The following is an 18,957-nucleotide window of genomic DNA, read 5'->3' on the forward strand; positions in this document are numbered from 1 at the left end:
GCCGAGAGGATTCGGATTCAAGACTGTCTATGTAGCAGGAACAGCCTAGATGCTTTCAAAAACGAGCTTCGACTTGACATCACGTTGCCAGAACGAATCTTCTCCAGGGGTAGCTGGGGGGTTATGAAATCTGTGCTGTGTGTGTGTGTGTGTGTGTGTGTGTTGCAGTATTTAGCCCTTTTCAGAAGAAATATCCTAGGTGGGAAAGTCAAGATGACACAGATGAAGCAGCATTAATGAATTTCAATATGAACAAGCTAAATATACAGCTTTGAGAATACAATCTGAATAGGTGTCATGAGTACAAAATTTTCAATTGAGTTTAAAGTAGCTGGAAGAATAGATGAGACAGCAGCACCCATGATTCAAAGCCATACACACAACCGGAACAACTGTTACCTGCCACCATCAAAATAAAACATAATATTAGTACATTATGTTCTAATTTTGGAAGACAGGTGTCATGGATGTCCCGGACTTGTTATCGATGTCCATGAGTAGGACAAAGAAGCAAGGAATACCATGTCTTCCAAAGTAGAAAACCCAAACAGCTTGCTTTTTATCTTAAATCATGAAATTAGATTCATTTATTGATGCCAAGAACTTTATAATAGTTTGATCTGTTATAATGAAAGGAATTAAGAATGACCATGAGTAATCTTGAAAGATTAAAGATCAAATTACATTAATTAGTGTCAGCAACCAGCTTACCAGATCTTCCTTTCAAATATAAAGTTGGAGAACTTTTTATTTTAAAATTCAAAAACAACTGCAGAAAAAAGTGTCCATAGGGGTATGTAGAGCTTAAAAAACGTGTAACAATGTTATCAGCAGTCATCAGCTTCAGCCAAACAGGATATGAGTAGAATAAATCCTACCATCAAATATGTAAAGTAATCTGTGATAAACCTTAGTTTTTCTCATGCTGAACCATAGAGTTGAACATGAGTCAAATAGTCACAAGGCCAGAACATTGACCAGATACCATATCCCTCAATATCAGAATACAAGGGAGGAGTACAAGCATTAGAATAATTCTGTTAACTGTACCAAGTTCCAACATTAATGATACAGTAACCAACCAACAACCAACATATAATCCTCAGATCCACATATCAACCTGAGAAACCATAAAAATTCTGTTAAATATTGGCCAGAATCCTGAAAATTATTATCGGCAGATTAAGAGTCTGGAATTGACATGTACATTGTGTTAAACAGCCAGTTATGTCAATGTAACCTGATTTACAGCATAAACTGCTTACAATTAAAGTTTTTACGAGATTTAAATCCTGCTTTTACGAGTATGCACTGGATATGTTATCCAAATATGGTATGGATGATTGTAAGTCTACTGCTATGCCCTTAGATTAGAATCTGATGTTGAGGGTTAATGACGGTCAAGTGCTTGAGGATGTTACCATGTATTGGAAGATTGTGGGTATCTTGATCTACTTGACTATCTCACGGCCAAGATTTGAGTTATGTAGTTTGCTTGGAGAGCTAGTTTATGCAGCTTCCTAGGAAGCCACATTTGGATGCAGTGAGGCACTGCACGCACATTGTGCTATGTGAGTGCTCCTTTGGATTACATACTCTTCTATGAGGCTCACAAGAAGTTGCCGCTTTATGGCTACACAGATGCAGATTGGGCTAGTAGTGCTTGTGATCAGTGATCTACCTGTGAGTTTATGTTTTCACTCGGGAGTGCTTCTATCACTTGGAGCAATAATAAGCAACCCATAGTTGTTTTATCAAGTACAGGGATAGAGTACAAGGGTTCTACAATGGCAACAAGAGAGGTAGCTTGGTTTCAGACGCTACTTGGAGATTTGGTGATACAGGTACAGGTACCCATTGTCATCTATTATGACAACTTGAGCAGCATACAATTGGCATGAAACTTAGTGTTCCATGTGAGGACAAAGCACATTTAGGTGCACATATACCTCATATAAGTGAGGACTGATGAGTAGTTTGTAAATATTTTCAAGAAGGCTTTTAGAGCAGACAAAGATGTAGCCATTTCAGGCGATGCTTGGAGTACGAGAGATGGCATTGGGCTTGAGGGGGAGTGTTGAGATATTAAGCTCAACATGTGGTTTTCTAGGATGACATCTCACCCACATTTATCACTGGCACATGATAGTGGATATGAGAATCTTTGCCAGTGATACTACAGCTGCTGTTCACCGACTGGTCTACCTACTATTGACATTGATGGCACACTTATCTTACCAGCTCACTCATTAAGCAGTTTCACATTGACTATTATACATAATTCTATTTATGTTGTACTCTCTTTTATGCTTTTAGACCTTACTTATGATTTGGTATGTAGTGGTGAAGAAGAAGATTTCAGCCTCGTTCCTTGTGTACTCTCTTGTGTATGTGTATGTGCTTGCCATAGCTCAAACTCTCTCCTTCTTTATCTCTATTCACTGTAGACCTTAAAGGATGCCCATTTCTTTGTATCTATCTTCAGTATAAATCAAAGTAAGGCTTCTACATGCTCCATTGTATTCTATTGATTATCTATTCACTGATTTTGATGCCTAAATGTGTTAAATCTTGATAAGTAGATCTAGGTAAATTTTGTTATTAGGCTCTACTTCACTTTTAAGATTTTATGTTGTAAAACAATTTGAAGTTCATCCTTTCTTTTGAAGAGAGTCCAATTATCTTCACTACTTCGATGTACAAGCTTCATCCATAGCTTAAATTTAGGGCCTTGAAACCCCATTCAAGATCATACATTTCTCAATATCACTCTTTGTGTTTTCAATATATTTTGCATAATCAAGCACGTACACATGAGAAGCTTGAGAAAGCTTAGTTAACACATGAATGCGCTCAAATAGAGGAAGCGTACAAGGAATTCCCAAAACTATCTAAACATCAATAAGTTATTCGTACACTTTAAAGCCTCTGTATTATCCAAGGGGTCCTTCTCTATTTTTGACATCAGAGAAAGAGATTATCCTAATATTGGACCGTAGAAAGAAATCCGTCTAGTTTCCATATCCTTCAGAAATTTTTACTCTTACTTAATCCTTGAGACTCTAATTTATACTCACTCAATCGTTTAGGTGACCTACAAAAGTGGCTATATAAGCATCATGAATTACCATTTGGAACCCATTTCCACTATTGTTGGTGAGGTGCAAGAACTTTTGGTGTGGTCCTTCGTTGCATCTCATTGTTGCCTCTCAGCTTTGGTAACTTGTTTCTTGATGGGAGACGGCTCTTTTCTTGGCAAGAGGGTTATTGGGTTTCCAACTTTTGGGATCCAAATTTGCTGAGTAGACCTCGTCGGCTTGGTTGTATTCCTCCCACCTTTGGTTTGCTCTTTGTTTTGTGACCTCGTTCTGGGTGTAGCATTTGGGTATTGTGGCATTGTACAACTCGAACTTTTTGGTACACAAATATACTCATTCCCTTTGTAGTAGCCTTGATCTTTGAGAAGCACCTTTGGTACCTACTTGAGAATGTGGTGTGGTTGGCGCTAGCCATTGCCTTGTTTTTGTTGAGGTTGGGACCTCCAAGGATGCTTTTTCTTTCGTCTTGAAGTTGATTTGGCTTGTACGTGCATTGTCCAGACTCGAGGTTGATTTGCTTGAAGAATTTGGGACCCATATGGATTTAATAACCTTATAATAGCCTTGAGCTACTAGTGTCACCCTTGGAATCCACATTTCTTTCTGTTGAGATTGTGGCTTTTGAAAATGGACGTTCGGTTTTTGCCTTTGTGCTTGCTCATCCACCTTGGGAGTTGTTGCCGTTATTTGACGCTCAGTGGTTTCCCTCCTTTGGAGCTTTGTCCTGTGAGGGTTTTAGATTTTACCTTGATGGTGTGTTGGTCTAATTGCTTGTCCAATTTACCATTGATCTCTTTGATCTATAACCTGCCTAACACAATGCTTTCCACAACGTGATTCTTGTCAATCACATAAAATGGGTTAAAGATCACTTGATGTGGGAAACAAACCTTTATGTAGCAACTACCTATGCAATAGATTTCAGTTTTGGACAAAGTAAAGAAGAACAATTGGGTTGCTTCCCAATGACTACCAAATTTTGTATGGTAACAGATTGGTAGGTTCTTTAGAATCGATTAAAGCCTTAGCTACCACACTCATCTTTTGAGTGCAAGAGTGATCTCAATGCAGGATGGATGCACATATTGGTCATTCTCATGTTCACTTTTGATTGTATCCTGGTAGATTGGGGTCACCATTCTGATTGGAATTACATCATAACTGTCCTTGTCACAAAATTTAGTCCTTGGAGGTAGAGTGCAAAGCATCCATGGTGGATAGAATATGCATCCACTCGTGAGAGTCCATCAATTCCTCACAGAGAGGGTAAAAAATGGTTACTTTCTTGTTCAAAATTTGATGTACCTACCTTAAATCAGCCAAAAGAGTTTTCGTACTTGGGGTTTTGAAGATCCAGTTATTTGAATCACTAGTAATTAGGGGTCTTTCCAAAGTCCACTATGGCAAAAGTATATTAATACTCAATACGACAAGACTCAATCTTTAAGACTATTTAGGATTCCCATTGGGTGTTCCAGATTACCATTAGCCAACTGCAGATCCATAGTTGTTACCCCCAAAGGAGGACTTCCCCATTTTTTCCACGTGGCCTTGGTAGCAATGCTAATTCTAACTCGCGTGTCTAAGATTGCCCTCTTTTACTGGTGGCAACATGGCATTTCCTGTGTCTTTTTTCCATTTTTCATACTTGTTTAAACACCTTGTTAAGGGGGATGTTTTTGATTTGGTGTTGTGTTTTGGGTGGTTGCTATTCCGTTTCCCTTGCTTCTTTTACAGAAGGCTTAGGGGGTTGGAGTGTATCATGAATTTGCTCCCATAACTCAGGTCGGAGTTTCAAGAGATCTCTTAGTGGCAAGGTAGCCATGGGGTAGAAAGGATGTCTAGAAGAGGAGTTGTGCCGTTTCCTTGGTAGGTCTCTCTAGAGCTTCGCTTGATTTAGATAGGCTTTCAAAGTTTTGTTCGGAATCAGCCACATACGATGGTAAAGTGGTCAAGAAAATGGCTTCTTCACATTTACCAAAGTTCATTCTCTCGTGGGTCTCATGTGGAGTCTCCTCAACTTCGTTAGGTAGAGAAGTCTACAAATCTAACAAGTTATCTCTTTTCTCTTCTTCTTCTCGAGCCTTATTTTGTTCCCTTACTTCCTGCCATAATTCCTATGCTGCGTCTTGTCTCCTAAGGCTTAGATCACCTCAGTTTGATCCCTTGTTTGATAGTGTGTTGATGGGGGATTAGTATCCGGTTCTTCTTATACTTGAGGGATGGTCCCTAGAGTAGGTTTTCTAAACATAACACCCCTATAATTGTAAGGTGGGGGGCCCTCCATCTCATTTTGCAACTCATAGATCCTCATGTAATTCTTGACAAGGTCAATTTTCTCTTGTATGGGATTTGGGTACTCTTACGGTTTTGGTGGCAATACCGTGCTCTCAGCTAGCCTTTCCTCAAGCACCTTGAGAATCAATTGAAGGGTTTTGTTAACCTTGTCCACAATGACAAATCCTCGTAAGTCATCATTCTGTCCTTTCTTGTTGTTTTGTGCTTTTGTGCCATTTGCTTGTTTCTCTTCACAGTCATTCACGGGGGATATGTTTGTGCTGGATTTTGCACTCTGGTTGGTCAGAGTTGTTGGTTTTAGTTGATTGACCCCGTTTTCGTTGTTGTTTTGTCTTCCGTACATTTGAGCTTTCCGGTTTGGATATGTCCTTTCTATTTCCCTTTCTTTGTTAAGCTTGGACTTGCGTGAGAACTGGTAAAGGAGTTTCCTTACTTTCTCTTGATGTTGGCTCCAGTTCAGATTGTGAGTGCGCTGGTTTGGGCTCTAGAGAAGATTTGACAATAAATTCTCTACGTGGTCCATTGGGTGTTTCTAGAAAAATAGATTCCCAAGAACTTGCATCCAAAATGTCAGTTCCACTCAAAGTTCCTTGTTTTTTTTGTCATTTTGGATTTACTTCTTCTCTAACACTTTCATTTCTTAGGCATTGGCTTGTCTCTAAGAGGACATTCTTGAAGCACTGGTTCTTCTATTGATGATATGAGGGATTGGTCAGTGGCTCTGTTGGCTTGGACTGTAGATGCTATTCAAAGGGAGACTGCTTCATTCTCGTTTTCTGATGGAGATGGTGAGGGAATGACATCAATGAAATTGAATGTCCGTCTTTCACTCCCTACACTCATTCTCGGCCTATGCGGACAATTCTTACCTAGGTGATCTACCATGCAAGTTGGACAATATCTTGGAACTCTTGGTAGAGTAGAACAACTAGCCTTGTCTTTCTTTGATGGTTTTGGTTCTAGAGGACAGTCTCTAGTCCACCAATGAGGTGCATGGCATTGGTAGCAATGTATGGCTTGTTTGAGAGAAGCCTTGGGTTAGCATGCGATAGCTTTGCTTGAGCTTGCTTCTCTTTCATAGTGATAAGAATGAATAGGCACTAATGTCCTTTCGTTCTCATTTGGTTTCTTTTCCATGGGTTGCGCATTCACTTCTCTGGGTGCAAGAGATTTCATTCCCGTGATTGGCTTTGGTTTGGACTCTTCTATACTTAAAGTTGAGCTTGGCTTGGCTTGGGATGCCCAGGAGCTTTGTTCTCTTAAGTATCTAATCCTATCTTCGCATTCTAGCACCATATGCTCTATCCAGCGAACCACTTAGGAGGACTCACGTTAAGGTCTAGTGGAGGCTGAGTAGCTTGTTGATTGGTTTGGTATGGCCAATTCATGCTTGAATCTTGCATCAATCTCTGGATATTAGGTTTTCTTCAAAGTATTATGCAACTCAGAATCTCATGTAGGTGGGCATTGTTCATGGATCAGACACCACAATGACTCAACCAAAACAAACCTAGGATTAAGGACGTTTACTTTCTTGTGTAGATACTCTATTGGCTCATTGATGGGTATCAACACAAAATGCCGAGAGATGGCCTTTCTCCGAAACTTTCGCCATCTTGACTGGGGATCGAGCTTATTCTTGGCGCATAACCACCTAGCCAATTTCCCTATCGCTTATTGGAAGGGCAATTGGAGATGCATATTGTGGACATTTTGGAGTGATTAGATGGTCTAAATGTCTTTACCAAGATCAACTTGAAGAGTACCACAAGGTTTGGATTTTTGTGGCTGACATTCTAAAAATGGCTTTCAGAAGCCATTATGAGTTTGCGGTGATTCCCTTTGGTCTAGTAGGTGCTTGGTGATTCCCTTTGGCCTAGCTAGTGCTCAAGGGACATTCAATAAAACAATATCATTTTCTCTCATCATACTTATTGGGAAGTGTACCTTTGGGGTACAAGAGGTTTATTGTCACCAGTAATGGCATCAGATTGGATCTCGAAAAGAACCAACCCATTTTGGATTTGCAGGTTCCCCAAACCATGCAACAAATCCACTCTTTTACAGATTTTTGTTAAGCCCATAATAGTAGGCACACACAAAACTTCTCTGAAGTAGCAGCATCACTTACAAACTTGCTTAAAGGATGCAAGACCAGGCATCAAAAAGTAAAAGTGGTGGTAAAGTCTCTTTAAGCTCTATGCACTATAGAAATTGGCATTCGAGGCACTAGCTTTGAAGAATCCCTCTTGGGAAGAGCCTTTTGAGGTCATCACCAATGCAAGAAACATAGTTGTGGGTGTAACATTTTAGTAGGATTCCAAGACCATGGCGTATTAGAGTAAGAAATTGGATAGTGGCCAATGCAACTATTCAATTTACGAGAGTTTTTGCCAACACTACAGCCCTCAAACATTCAAAGCTTTTTGTTCATTGGCGAGATATCATAGTCAAAATAGATCACCAAGCCTTGAAATAGCTTCACACCATGCCTAGTGCAGATCAGAGTGATGTCAAGCCTGGTGGAGTAGCACGTCGGTTGTATGATAGAGTACTTGCTGAAGAAGGAAAACCTTGGTGCAAATGCTCTTAACTAGAAGTGCGGCATACTGTAGAGCATCCAGCCAACCCATAGTCTTGGAGATTTAGGGTGTTGACTTGGAGAGCATGGAGTAGTAGTATATATACACATATATACCTAGATAAATTAGGAACATGCCCTGACTTCGTTTAGTTTGGCACTTCTCATAGTTTGGCCATGGCAGGTTTACAACATTCAAGATGGTTGGCCCTTGTATAAGGGTCAACTTTGCATCATTGTAGGTAAAAGTGCGGCAGTTCTTCCTGATGCTTGTGACTCAATTGTTGGGGGTCATCGTGGTTGGTATCCACAATACCGTGGAGAAGCTTGAGATGCCATTCTTTTGGCATAAGTTGAGGAGGGTTGCATATGAACTATGTCCAAAAGCACCAAGTTTGTTAGAAGGCGAAGACTTCTCACATCAAAAACTAGTGGGATTTCTTCAACCTCTACCCATTATAGATGTACCTTTCTAGGACATTTTGATGGACTTCATCAGACCCCTTTCAACATCACGTCCTAGCAGCAACACTAGGTGATTGACCATTGTGGATAGGTTCAACAAATTTGACCACATTTACGGCTAGCTTCTATTTTTTGTATTACCTTTTTGTAGGCATCAATGCCCATTGTCAGATCGCTCAAACAAGTAGATTGGACAGCTCACATTAGATGCCAAATTAACTCTCTATTTTTGTATCACCATTTTGATTTAATGGAAGGATATAAAAGGGGCTCATATGGTTCCATTGAGGCACTCATGTGGGGGGATGAGAGGCAGTTTGCCCCGGTCTTATGTCATCTCTCGTCTATATAATAATAAAGGGAAGGAAGATAATCATGGGAAAGCAAGAGAGAGAGAGAGAGAGGAAGATAGAGAAGGGAGATAATAACAAAGAGACAATGAGGGAATGATATCGAGAGATAAAAAAATATATAGATAGAGAGAAGTGGAGGGGAGGAGACATAAAAAATACTCTCCAAATAGCCAAATTGCTGTGGACATCAAATACGAAGTCTATTTTTGAATTTTCGAGACCTCTAAACACTAAAGAAGTGCCAATGTGTATGGGCCATAGTGGCTACTATCAAAGGTTCGCCCATATATATATGTGTGTGTGTGTGTGCGTGTGTGTGTGTGCAAGAATTATCGAAGCTTTGTTAGTAGTATTTGAATGGACAAAAGAATGAAAAAGAGGCATGTACCAAATTGAAGCAAGTGTTGGTAAATGCACCCACTTGTTAACTTGATGTTGGTTAATTTTTCACGTGTTCCTTTACTATCGGATACATTTTGGCTCAGCTACATAAAGAGGACATTAACTTTCTTACCTTTCGTTGTTCCAAAATTTTCAAGATGACTCTACCTTCACTATGAGAAACATTTTGGCTGAGCCGCACAAAGAGGACATTAACCTTCTTACCTTTCATTGTAATTGTAATGCAAGAAGACAGTAAGGCCATAGTTTACATAGTAAAGGAATTTTGCCATAATCTGTTGTTAAATCAAATATGTGGAGTCTGGAAGTATTATGTAATCATTTTTAATAGTCTAAAAGAATGCTTAGAGGCCTAGAACAAATTGAAACAAGCATTGGTTATGGCGAGATCTCCCAACCGGACGATCATTTTTCATGTGCACACAGATGACTCTAGTGTTGCTATCGGATACATTTTGGCTCCACCACACAAAGAGAACAGCGATTTTATTATTTTATACTGGAGTTACAATGCCAGCAAGATTATAGTACCATAGAAATGGAGAATTTGACCGTGGGTTATTACCCTTTAATTAAAAAAAAAACCCAGAATCTTTTCGCAAATTAATTATTTTGTGTGTGGAGGATTGAACGTTGATTCGTCTAGTTAAGAAACCTAAGAGCGGAGATAGTGAGAGAAGGATCGACTTTACATGCCGATGCTTTGATGATGCTCTATCATTAAGACTGTTAACAATGTTCTCGGCCGGGTCGGCCAGACAAAGTTGCGGTATATGATGGCCGTGTCTAATCTTGGAAAATCCCATACGATATATATGCGCGGGAGGGCAGGTATAAAAGGCGGCGTGGCAGGCTGGATGACCTGGGCGGGGTCGATCGGTGATCAGGAAGGCCGATGGCCTAGGGTCGGCCCCTCCATTGCACTGCGGACGGGCTGCACCCTAGCATCTCCCCTCTGTGGGAGAGTGCACGTCATAATTTGTGGTAGCGGGGGCTCGCGTTCGCGCGGCCCCCATTCACTCTCCAATTTTGAAAACTCTAGATATCGATTTGAAAACTCTAGATATCGAGGAGCAGGAGGAGTGCACGTGATTCCGTGCGAGGCCTCTCAGCGAAATCTCTTCTCCTTGAGGTATGTATACATGGACCTTGCACTCTCTTCTCTCCATTCAATCTCTTCTCCTTGAGGTATGCATACATGGACCTTGCACTCTGCAATTCGTAGCAGCTTTTCTCCTACGATTCAGCCTGATCCTGATCAGAGATGGCCAATCTCACTTGCCTTTGAAGCACACAGTTACCTACTTCTCTCCTGCCATCTTCCATCTCTCATTTGATGATGTTAATTGCCACAGATATTGCAAAACCCCATAAATAGCTACACCGGTGACCCCATTCTCCTTCCCACGCTGTACTCAATTTGTCAGAGAAACAAGGGAGTAAGTAGATAGCTTCATGAGTCATGAAACTCTCATGATCATGCGTGTATGCTCGCTTTCATTGTGATGGCTTCGCTGTTGTTAAACTGCTCCTACACCACCGGTAACATACTGGCCAACAGGACATGATGCTGCCCAAGTCTGTTCATTCACCACAGTCCTGGAGATTCAGGCTGTTGACTTGGAGAGCATGGAGTAGGAGTATATACACACATATATACCTATAGATGAATTACAAACATGCCCCGACTTTGTTTAGTTTGGCAACACACTATGGGACTTCATCGGACCCCTTTCAACATCACATCCTACCGCCAACACTATGTGCTTCAGTCTTGACCATTGTGCACAGGTTCAACAAATTTGTCATGTTGATATCGTGCTCTTCAACAAAAGAGGTAGCTCGCCTCTTCATTAGATCTTGGTACCCTGTCGGTAGGTTACCATCACCTCAACTCGAGACACCAATTTCACTCCACTGTTTGGGAACTCATTGTTTGATAACTTTAGCACAAGTTTGCAGCAGCATTCTCCCGGCAAACTAATTGACAAAAAGAGATCTACAACCACTTGGCACACTGCCATGATCTACGAAATCGATGGACACACTATCTCAAACGATACTTTCTCATCGAGTATCAAATGCACTCTCCAACCTTTGGAAAGTGCCAAGTGGTTCTCTTCTCTTCTTGTGGGACGAGAATGGTTTCTCCATCCATTGAGGACAACCATGAAGTTGAGTCTTACTCAGAGATTGCCGAGTCAGTCAAGGATCGGATAGCAAAGGTCTACACTCGTTACGCAAATACATCTCGATGAAAAGTACATTTCAAAGCAAGGGATTGGGTATATCTTCGGATCATGAAGTGGAGATTGAAGCAGGCGCAAGAGATGCCCAAAGTATGCCACTTCATAGAGTCACCCAAGGGAGCTACGTAGAAAGTGCATTTAGCAACAAGTTTCATAACTCGATTCTGAGCCCGAACGAGGAGTTTAGAGCATTTTCACAACTCATTTTAAAACCACTGCATTTAAGCTTAGGACATTAAAATCATTTTTGCAAATTCTTGGAGGACAGACTTTTGTGAGTTGGGCTTTTATATATATATATATATATATATATATGTATGTATGTATGTATGTATGTATGTATGTATGTATGTATGTATGTATACTCCTGTCTAAGCCCTGGCAAACATGCTGTAACTGGAAATCCCCGCTCCTCCGGCGGAATGGAGGAGGACGAGGATTGTGCAACGGGATCAAACCCATGAACCCACTGCCGAAAGTGAGCCCTAGAGGACCGCAGTGCCAAAGGGGACATCTGTAGGACTCGCGCGGCGGCCTCCTGCGACTCAAACTCTACTTGGTAGAAACCACGGCCAAGCAACTGTACATCCATAATCTTGCCCACTTCTGCAAGTAGGCGGCTCTGGAGAAGGTCTCGTAACTCGCCGCAGCTCGGACGACTGCCGACGATTTTTCCAATGACTGAGAACTGCTGTAAACGCTCAACCTCTGAGAGAAGGCCCGCTCTCTCCTCGTCGGTGAGAGAGAGTCGAATGGCAGGGGCATCAGGGGCGGCGGACGAGGGGGCTTCCATCGAGTCCCTCTGTAGAGAAGGTGCCTCTGCCATGCGTGTCTGCTGCCCAAAAAGGGGGGGGGGGGGAAAAAAAGGGGAGGGAAACAGGGCGAGAGCAAAAGAGAAGAGAGAAGGAGATACACACAGAAGCACTCACAAAAGCAAAAGAAAGAAAGATAAATAAAGGTAAAGGGGAAAATCGAGAGGGGAAGAAAGAAAACAGAGATCGAGAGGGAAGGAGAGCGCAACAGGAAAAGGTAAAAGAAGAAGGGGAAGAGGGGGGGGGTCACAGCAGAGAAGGGAAAGAAGGGCAGGGGGGGGGGGAGCTCAGCGCGACAGAGAGAAGGGAATGGGGCGGCGCGGCACAACAGCAGAGAAAGAGGGGGGAAGAGGGAAGGGGGGCGCGCGAAGGAAGGAGAAGAGGGGGGGAGAAAACGCAAAGGCAGAAGGGCGGGGGGGGGGGTGGGGGGGGTGCGAACAGGAAGAGGCGGGGAGGGGCAAGCAACGGGCGTCGAAAATCTTTTTTCCTCACGATCATAAATGAGAGAGAGAGATCTTATAGCCCATTGTTGATTCTATTCGGATGCTCATATTATAAGTTGTTGCACCACAACATAGTAGCCAGGAGTTTCATAAAAAAGGTTTTTGAAACGTGTTTCGAAACATTTCATTGCCAGGCCCAAAAGTATGAAACGGGTTGGGTACCCGGGGGGGGAGGGGACCAAGGTCCAAACAGCATGTAACCTTGATCAATTTATAATACTTTTAAGAAACATGTTACCTTGATCTCATAGACTCAAATAAATTGCAAGAAAAGTGCAGCCACACGTTGCAAGAAAGGTGCAGCCACACGTTTTTTAACGTTAAAATCCCAAATTGGGGGAAAAAAAAGTTGGAAAAAAAAACTCGTTTCATATGCAACGAAACGTTTCGCATCTCTCACGAAGTACAAAGCGCGTTTCATTGCTACTATGCACCACAAATCAAACCGTGGCCATACTTGCAAATGTATAATGCAGCATACAGCCACCACTAGGAAGTATGAGATGTGTGCAAAGGAGAGTTTTGAACCTTACCATATTTTCACACAGTATCATTATTGTTAGCGACAACAGCTTTTTACAAGTACACCTGCACTTATTTCTTCTTACCCCTCCATAACACCTCTCCTGTAAATAGCTTATCCCACATCTTGTACCCCATGCTAGAGTGCAACATATCCAAAATAGAAATGGCAACAAGCTTTGAGCTCAACAATTCAATATGGCGTGCAATTGTCATTTGAACGAGTATTAAATAGTAGAAATTCACACTCAAATTTCGGCTCACACACAAAAACAACGCAGTGAATGAAAGAGATAACTGGGTGCCACATTTTTTAAACAAGGAGCTCCAAAATTGCAAGGTGAACTTTGCATCCCGATCTGACATGGTGGTCTTGTGTCATGTGCACGTTAGGGACACGCAGGTAGATGATGGGCTAGAGTTAGAGTGCTATCCATGGGAGAGTGGATCAGCAAGATTGCTTTTTGCTTTTGGTGTGCTTTTCTTGGCAGACGCTTTTTCTAGAGCCTATAAAAGGGAGTTTCTAGAGCCTATAAAAGGGAGTGCCAGGGCCATAGAGACACACACCTGCCAGATGAGATCTAGAGTGTGGAGCTAGCATCGCACGTGATCACCGGCGGTATGGGACGCCAGAGGTGATCGGCTTTGGCTTGCAGTTACGGCTAGTAGTTTTGCACCAAGATCTCTAGCCCGGGCTCGGTGGGGACAACCAGAGTTCGCGAGCCTTGCTCACGACTGTCATGGTTGGGTGGCGAGTGTGCCTGCGCCCAAACCTCTTGCTTGTTTACTCTCACTTGGCTTTGTGTTCTTGTTTCATTGCTGTTTTGCAAGTTTGCATCTCAGAGAGATCCCCGGTTGTCACAGTTGGTATCAAAGCGACTCTGAGATTGCGAGAAGGAAGATGCAAGTGTGATCTTTCCTTGTTTTGTGCAAGTGTGCATGTATGTGTGTTGAGACCAAGGAAAAGGACTGTTTTCAGCCTAAAAAGGGCTGTTTCCAGCCCTATCTAAGCAGTAGAGGGGCTGAAAACAGTTTGTTTTCAGCATGAACGCCTCTCTATGGCTGGGTGAATTGGTGCACACAAGAAAAAAAAAGCATCTACTGTTTTTTTTAACTTCCACCAAGAGAAAAAAGCTTCTAAAACTGAAATTCTGAATTTTTCACTCTCTCTCTAGAAAGCTGCGCGATCTTCTCTCTCTAGAAAGCAAGTTTTAAAAAAAGCAAAGTTTAGAGAGAGTTTAAAAAAGCTAAGTTTAAGAGGCATAAAAGGCTTCAAGCGAGCCGAAATCAAATGAGCCAATAGCTTGTAGGAGGAGGAGAGCAGAGTAATAGGCCTCCACTGTTGTAGCAAAGTAGGATCCCCCCCTTTGGGGATAAGTGAAATCAGACCAGAAGTCAAAGAAGGGGGCATGCTACCCATATTAAATATCTGCTGCAAACCAAGGAGTAAGGGGTGATGCAACAACTCCCAGTACTCTAGGAAAAACTGACGAGTGAGACCATCATCTCGAGGACAAGAGAAGGAGCTAACTGCATCTCGAAGCTCCAGATTTGTAAATGGATGCATAAGGGAACCACACGTCTGGAGTAACCACCAAAGGAACATGAGACCATATCTCATCTCGAGCAAGGGCAATGTCAGGTGTGAGGACATCGGGGATAGAGCCTCAAAATAATCAGCTGCCAAATCTAACACCTCATCTGGCTGAGAATACAAAATCCCATCTGAGTGTCTGATAGCTCTCAAAAAGGAACCCGAGGGACGCTCTCTAAATGTGGCAAAGAAATCCTTGTTCATCCTATCCGCTTTAGTAATCCACTGCGAAACTGAAGCATGATAAGTGAACTCGGCACGTCTGTCCAGGACTAGTGAGAGCTCTGCCGTTGCCTCACTCTCCTCCTGAGCAAGAAAAGAGTCCTGAGGGTGCTGCTCCTACAAACGATGAATAGAGGCAAGTTGAATATGAAGACCCTGCTCACTAGCACTCAAAAAGCGTCTCCGCGCAATTGCATGATGGCGACATGTCTCACTAGAAACAGCAAGGCAATCGGTGATGAAATGTGCGTAATCAAAGGGGGGAGCCTCTGGATAGATACGCCATATGTCCTCCAGCTTGGTGTGCAAAGTGTCAGAAGACAACACCACGTCTGGAATCCTGCGTGGAGCATCCGGTCTCTGTGCTATAATGCGGATGGAAACAGGTGCATGAACAGAGAGTGTTGTACCCGGCCAAATCGTCATGGAGCCACCAATCCTAGATGCCCATACACCGATATAGAAGCGATCCAATCTCTCCAACAAACGACCTGCCTGTCTACGAAAGCCCCAGGAATACTCCAAAGTACCCTCTGTGTGCAAAAAAGATTGCTCATGCCATGCATCCGAAAGTCTCAAAGCAAACAGAAAACTGTCCCAAGCATCAATTCAACTGCAACAATCTCAGACAAGTGAGGAGGAATGTCAGAGCGAGTCCCAGGGAGATTCCAGGTTATTAAAATCCCCCCACGATCCAAGAATCCACAGGTGGCAATACATTCACAATCTCCTGCCAAAAATTTGCCCTCAAACGAGCATCCGTAGGCGCATAAATACATAATAAGCCAATCAAATGATCACCAATCTGCATCGAGACCCATATGCATCTACCAGCAATCAATGTCCCATGATCCCTCACACGAGATCCAGCGCGGACCCATAGAAATAGCAACTCGGCCACTGCGAGACATCACTCCTGTGGCAAGCTCCCAAAAAGTACATGAATTGCTTGGAAGAATCTTCCCACAAGACTGTGTTAGCCAGGGAGAGTTTGTTCTCCTGCACAAATAAAATGTCCACCTCGCCTACAACATGTTTGTGCAAATTATGTCTCAAAAGAAGCTTTCTCGCGCCACTTTGGCGAGAAGTATGCAACCCATTGGTATTCCAGGTGACAATATGCAAATCCATCATAACAGTAGATTAACCACAACTAGCATACATGACACTGGTAACCCACAAGGAGCATACATCTTAACTCGCTGACTACGCTGGCGTTTGGCCTCCGGCCGAGAATCTAGAGGATCAAATCTCCCCGAGTCTGGAGGAAGCAGGATGATGTCTCCCCCAGGTCTAAAATCAAGAGCCAAGGTAAACCATCGCTGTACATAAGAAATAGGGCAGTTGAGAGTCTTGGAGAGTCTCTTCACAGGCCAATGAAGAGTCTTTGAGGAAGGGGACTAAGAGTCTGCAAAACCAAAAAGCATAGGTAAAACATATCTGCAAAGACCATTTTCCCATTTCACCCTGCCAATGCAGTGAGCGATCTGGGATACTGAAATATCAGCTGCTAGCGCAGGCGCCCAGGATGTGAGGCGCTGCAAGATTTGGGTGCAAGTGAAAGAAAGGACGGAATCCTCTGACCAATCCTCGTGTCCCGTAAAGGGGAGGAGGAAAGAGAGAAAGGGAGTCCTCTCGCTGCGGAGTTAGAAGAGTCTGCTGCCGTGAACAGTAAACCCTGACCTCGAGTGGGCCAGAGTCATCCGCGCTAACACCTGCCACATCAAAACGCCATGAAATGGGTGCACTAGCCATAAACAATTGCGACACATCGTTCCCCACTGGGGGAGCCTGTCCCCCCCTCTCTCTCTCTCTCTCTCTCTCACACACACACACACACACACACACACATGCGTATGCACACACAAACACAACACAAATTTGATAGATAACACACACACACGCACACACACACACACATGCGTATGCACACACAGACACCACAAATTTGATAGATAACACACACACACACACATGCGTATGCACACAGACACAACACAAATTTGATAGATAACACACACACACACACACATGCGTATGCACACAGACACAACACACAAATTTGATAGATAACACACACACACACCCACACACACACATGTGTGCATGTGTATGCATGCACACATAGGCATATATACAACATGCATAACCTATGGGGTATTGTTGTCCGTTCTATACCTTTTACTGGTTCTTTTTTGTATCATCCTATGCTCCCTTGTGTGCAGGAGGGTTTTCCCCTTTGTATATTTGAAAAGGGGTTTTAGACCCCAGTTATCTCATGTATTATTTGACCATTTGGTCTTTCAAAGTAATGAAAAGGGTACAAGCCCAGTTGGCTTCGGCAAAAAAAAAAAAAAAAGCTTGCTTATGCACATTTTAAGATATTTGTGGCTTTTTTTGATGGATGGTTTTAGAGGCTTTGTGTAGGTCACATCTTATCTCCAAGAGGTAGCTCCACAGCTGCAAAATCGTGTTGAACTGTACACCGGAACATCGCCAATTTTTGATGTGTTCAACCTTGAAGCTGACATCGATAAACTCTTAAATGAAAGGTGTGATCCCTAAAATCTTTTATTACATTTACTATACTTGTTTCAATTAATGATACCATAGTTTTCTTCATGCTCATATGATAAGTTTACCATGCTTTCATACCTGTACGATATGCATATGATATGCTTAATTGTACTTCAAATAGTGATTATATCGTGCATATGATAAAGAGCTCAGATGCCCAGCACATTGTGTAACTATCAACCCACATATCCAAGTTCTAAAGATGAAAATAGGTCAACATTTTAAAAACCAGCAAGCAACCCCCGTTGCCTACACATGTCCAGTTCTAGGAATGCGTTTTCCTGTTCTGGGAATGTTTGCATGGCGTTCCGGTATGCAAGCCCGTTCCCAAACGTTCCCACGTTCCAAGCCTGTGGCTCGAGTTCTGTTTGCACGTTCCTATGGTATAGAACGGCATTCCCATGTGACGTGTGTGTGCTCGACCATGTGTGTGAGCTGTGCCCGTCAGCCATTTATCTCATCCTTTTTATGTGGCTGCAATGTGGCAGAATTGCACTTCACTCTTATCCTAAGAGCATGCCTATATACTGAGGCCCTTACATCTTGTATCCCATAATTTATTATTCATTTTATAATCTCTATGAAGATACTCGTTCGAGTTGTTACACCTCATGTGTGATCACCTCTGAGCTTGATGCTTTCCATCATCTTCTCCATGGCTTGATTCTGTGGTGGATGCTTCAACCCCCAGCAGGTTGTGCTGCAAATTTGGGAGGACTATCTTATCACCTTAATCAAAATTGTTTGCAACCCTTTAGAATCTGTTTCTGCTTTAATTAATGTCTTAGAACAATGGCAGTATACTGTGATAAGTTTGAACAGGATGTTTTAACTTCAATTTGATTTTGTTTTTTAATTTTTCTCAGAATTGACACAATAACGAGTTTAGTTACAATTTAAGTCAGGCAATCATATTGTTCTGTACAGGGTTCAGTTAGCTAACGGTGCTTACCGAGTTATAGAAGAAACTGAAGCTTTAGTTACCATAGATGTGAATGGTGGTGCTGGCATGCTTGGAAAAAGTATGAAGTCAGCTGCCATTTTGGAAGCAAACCTTGCTGCTGCACGTCAGGTACTTATTCACCTGCCAAGCTAGTAAAAAGGTTGTTAGTGTCCTTGACCTTCTAATACTAGGCTTCATATTTTGGTGTGGTGCAGATAGCTGCTGAATTAAGACTGAGAGATATTGGTGGTATTATTGTCGTAGACTTCATTGATATGGATGAAGAAGGTTAGTGTATGCCCTTACAAATTTAAAGAAAAGATATGAGGCTTGTGCTC

General features: G+C 42.4%; 4 protein-coding genes and 1 non-coding gene across 5 annotated transcripts in view; 3 read left to right on the top strand and 2 right to left on the bottom strand.

Annotated features, from left to right (window-relative positions):
- Nucleotides 1–18,957, top strand: part of LOC147604763 (mitotic spindle checkpoint protein MAD1-like) — a 155,683-nt gene that overhangs the window by 130,858 nt on the left and 5,868 nt on the right. The gene's annotated exons all lie outside the window — the stretch shown is intronic.
- LOC147604766 (mitotic spindle checkpoint protein MAD1-like) overlaps nt 1–18,957 on the bottom strand; it is a 248,191-nt gene that overhangs the window by 105,205 nt on the left and 124,029 nt on the right. The window lies entirely within an intron of this gene.
- The window catches only part of LOC147604771 (uncharacterized), a 27,326-nt gene continuing 8,594 nt past the window's right edge, over nt 226–18,957 (bottom strand). Inside the window, exon 6 of the transcript XR_015265361.1 lies at nt 226–399. The gene's annotated coding sequence lies outside the window, so the exon portion shown is untranslated. The remainder of the gene's footprint in view (nt 400–18,957) is intronic.
- On the top strand, nt 10,052–10,213 carry LOC147604772 (U1 spliceosomal RNA). The gene has a single exon (XR_015265383.1). It is a non-coding gene; the product is annotated as a U1 spliceosomal RNA (small nuclear RNA).
- Nucleotides 10,332–18,957, top strand: part of LOC147604773 (ribonuclease E/G-like protein, chloroplastic) — a 10,349-nt gene continuing 1,723 nt past the window's right edge. The window contains exons 1-4 of the mRNA XM_086795005.1: nt 10,332–10,385; nt 17,527–17,651; nt 18,604–18,748; nt 18,835–18,907. Coding sequence (XP_086651131.1) covers nt 10,332–10,385; nt 17,527–17,651; nt 18,604–18,748; nt 18,835–18,907 — 397 coding nt within the window. The remainder of the gene's footprint in view (nt 10,386–17,526; nt 17,652–18,603; nt 18,749–18,834; nt 18,908–18,957) is intronic.

The sequence above is a fragment of the Cibotium barometz genome, chromosome 61, assembly GCF_041138505.1.
Source record: "Cibotium barometz isolate CiBa-2024 chromosome 61, ASM4113850v1, whole genome shotgun sequence".
Lineage (NCBI taxonomy): Eukaryota > Viridiplantae > Streptophyta > Polypodiopsida > Cyatheales > Cibotiaceae > Cibotium > Cibotium barometz.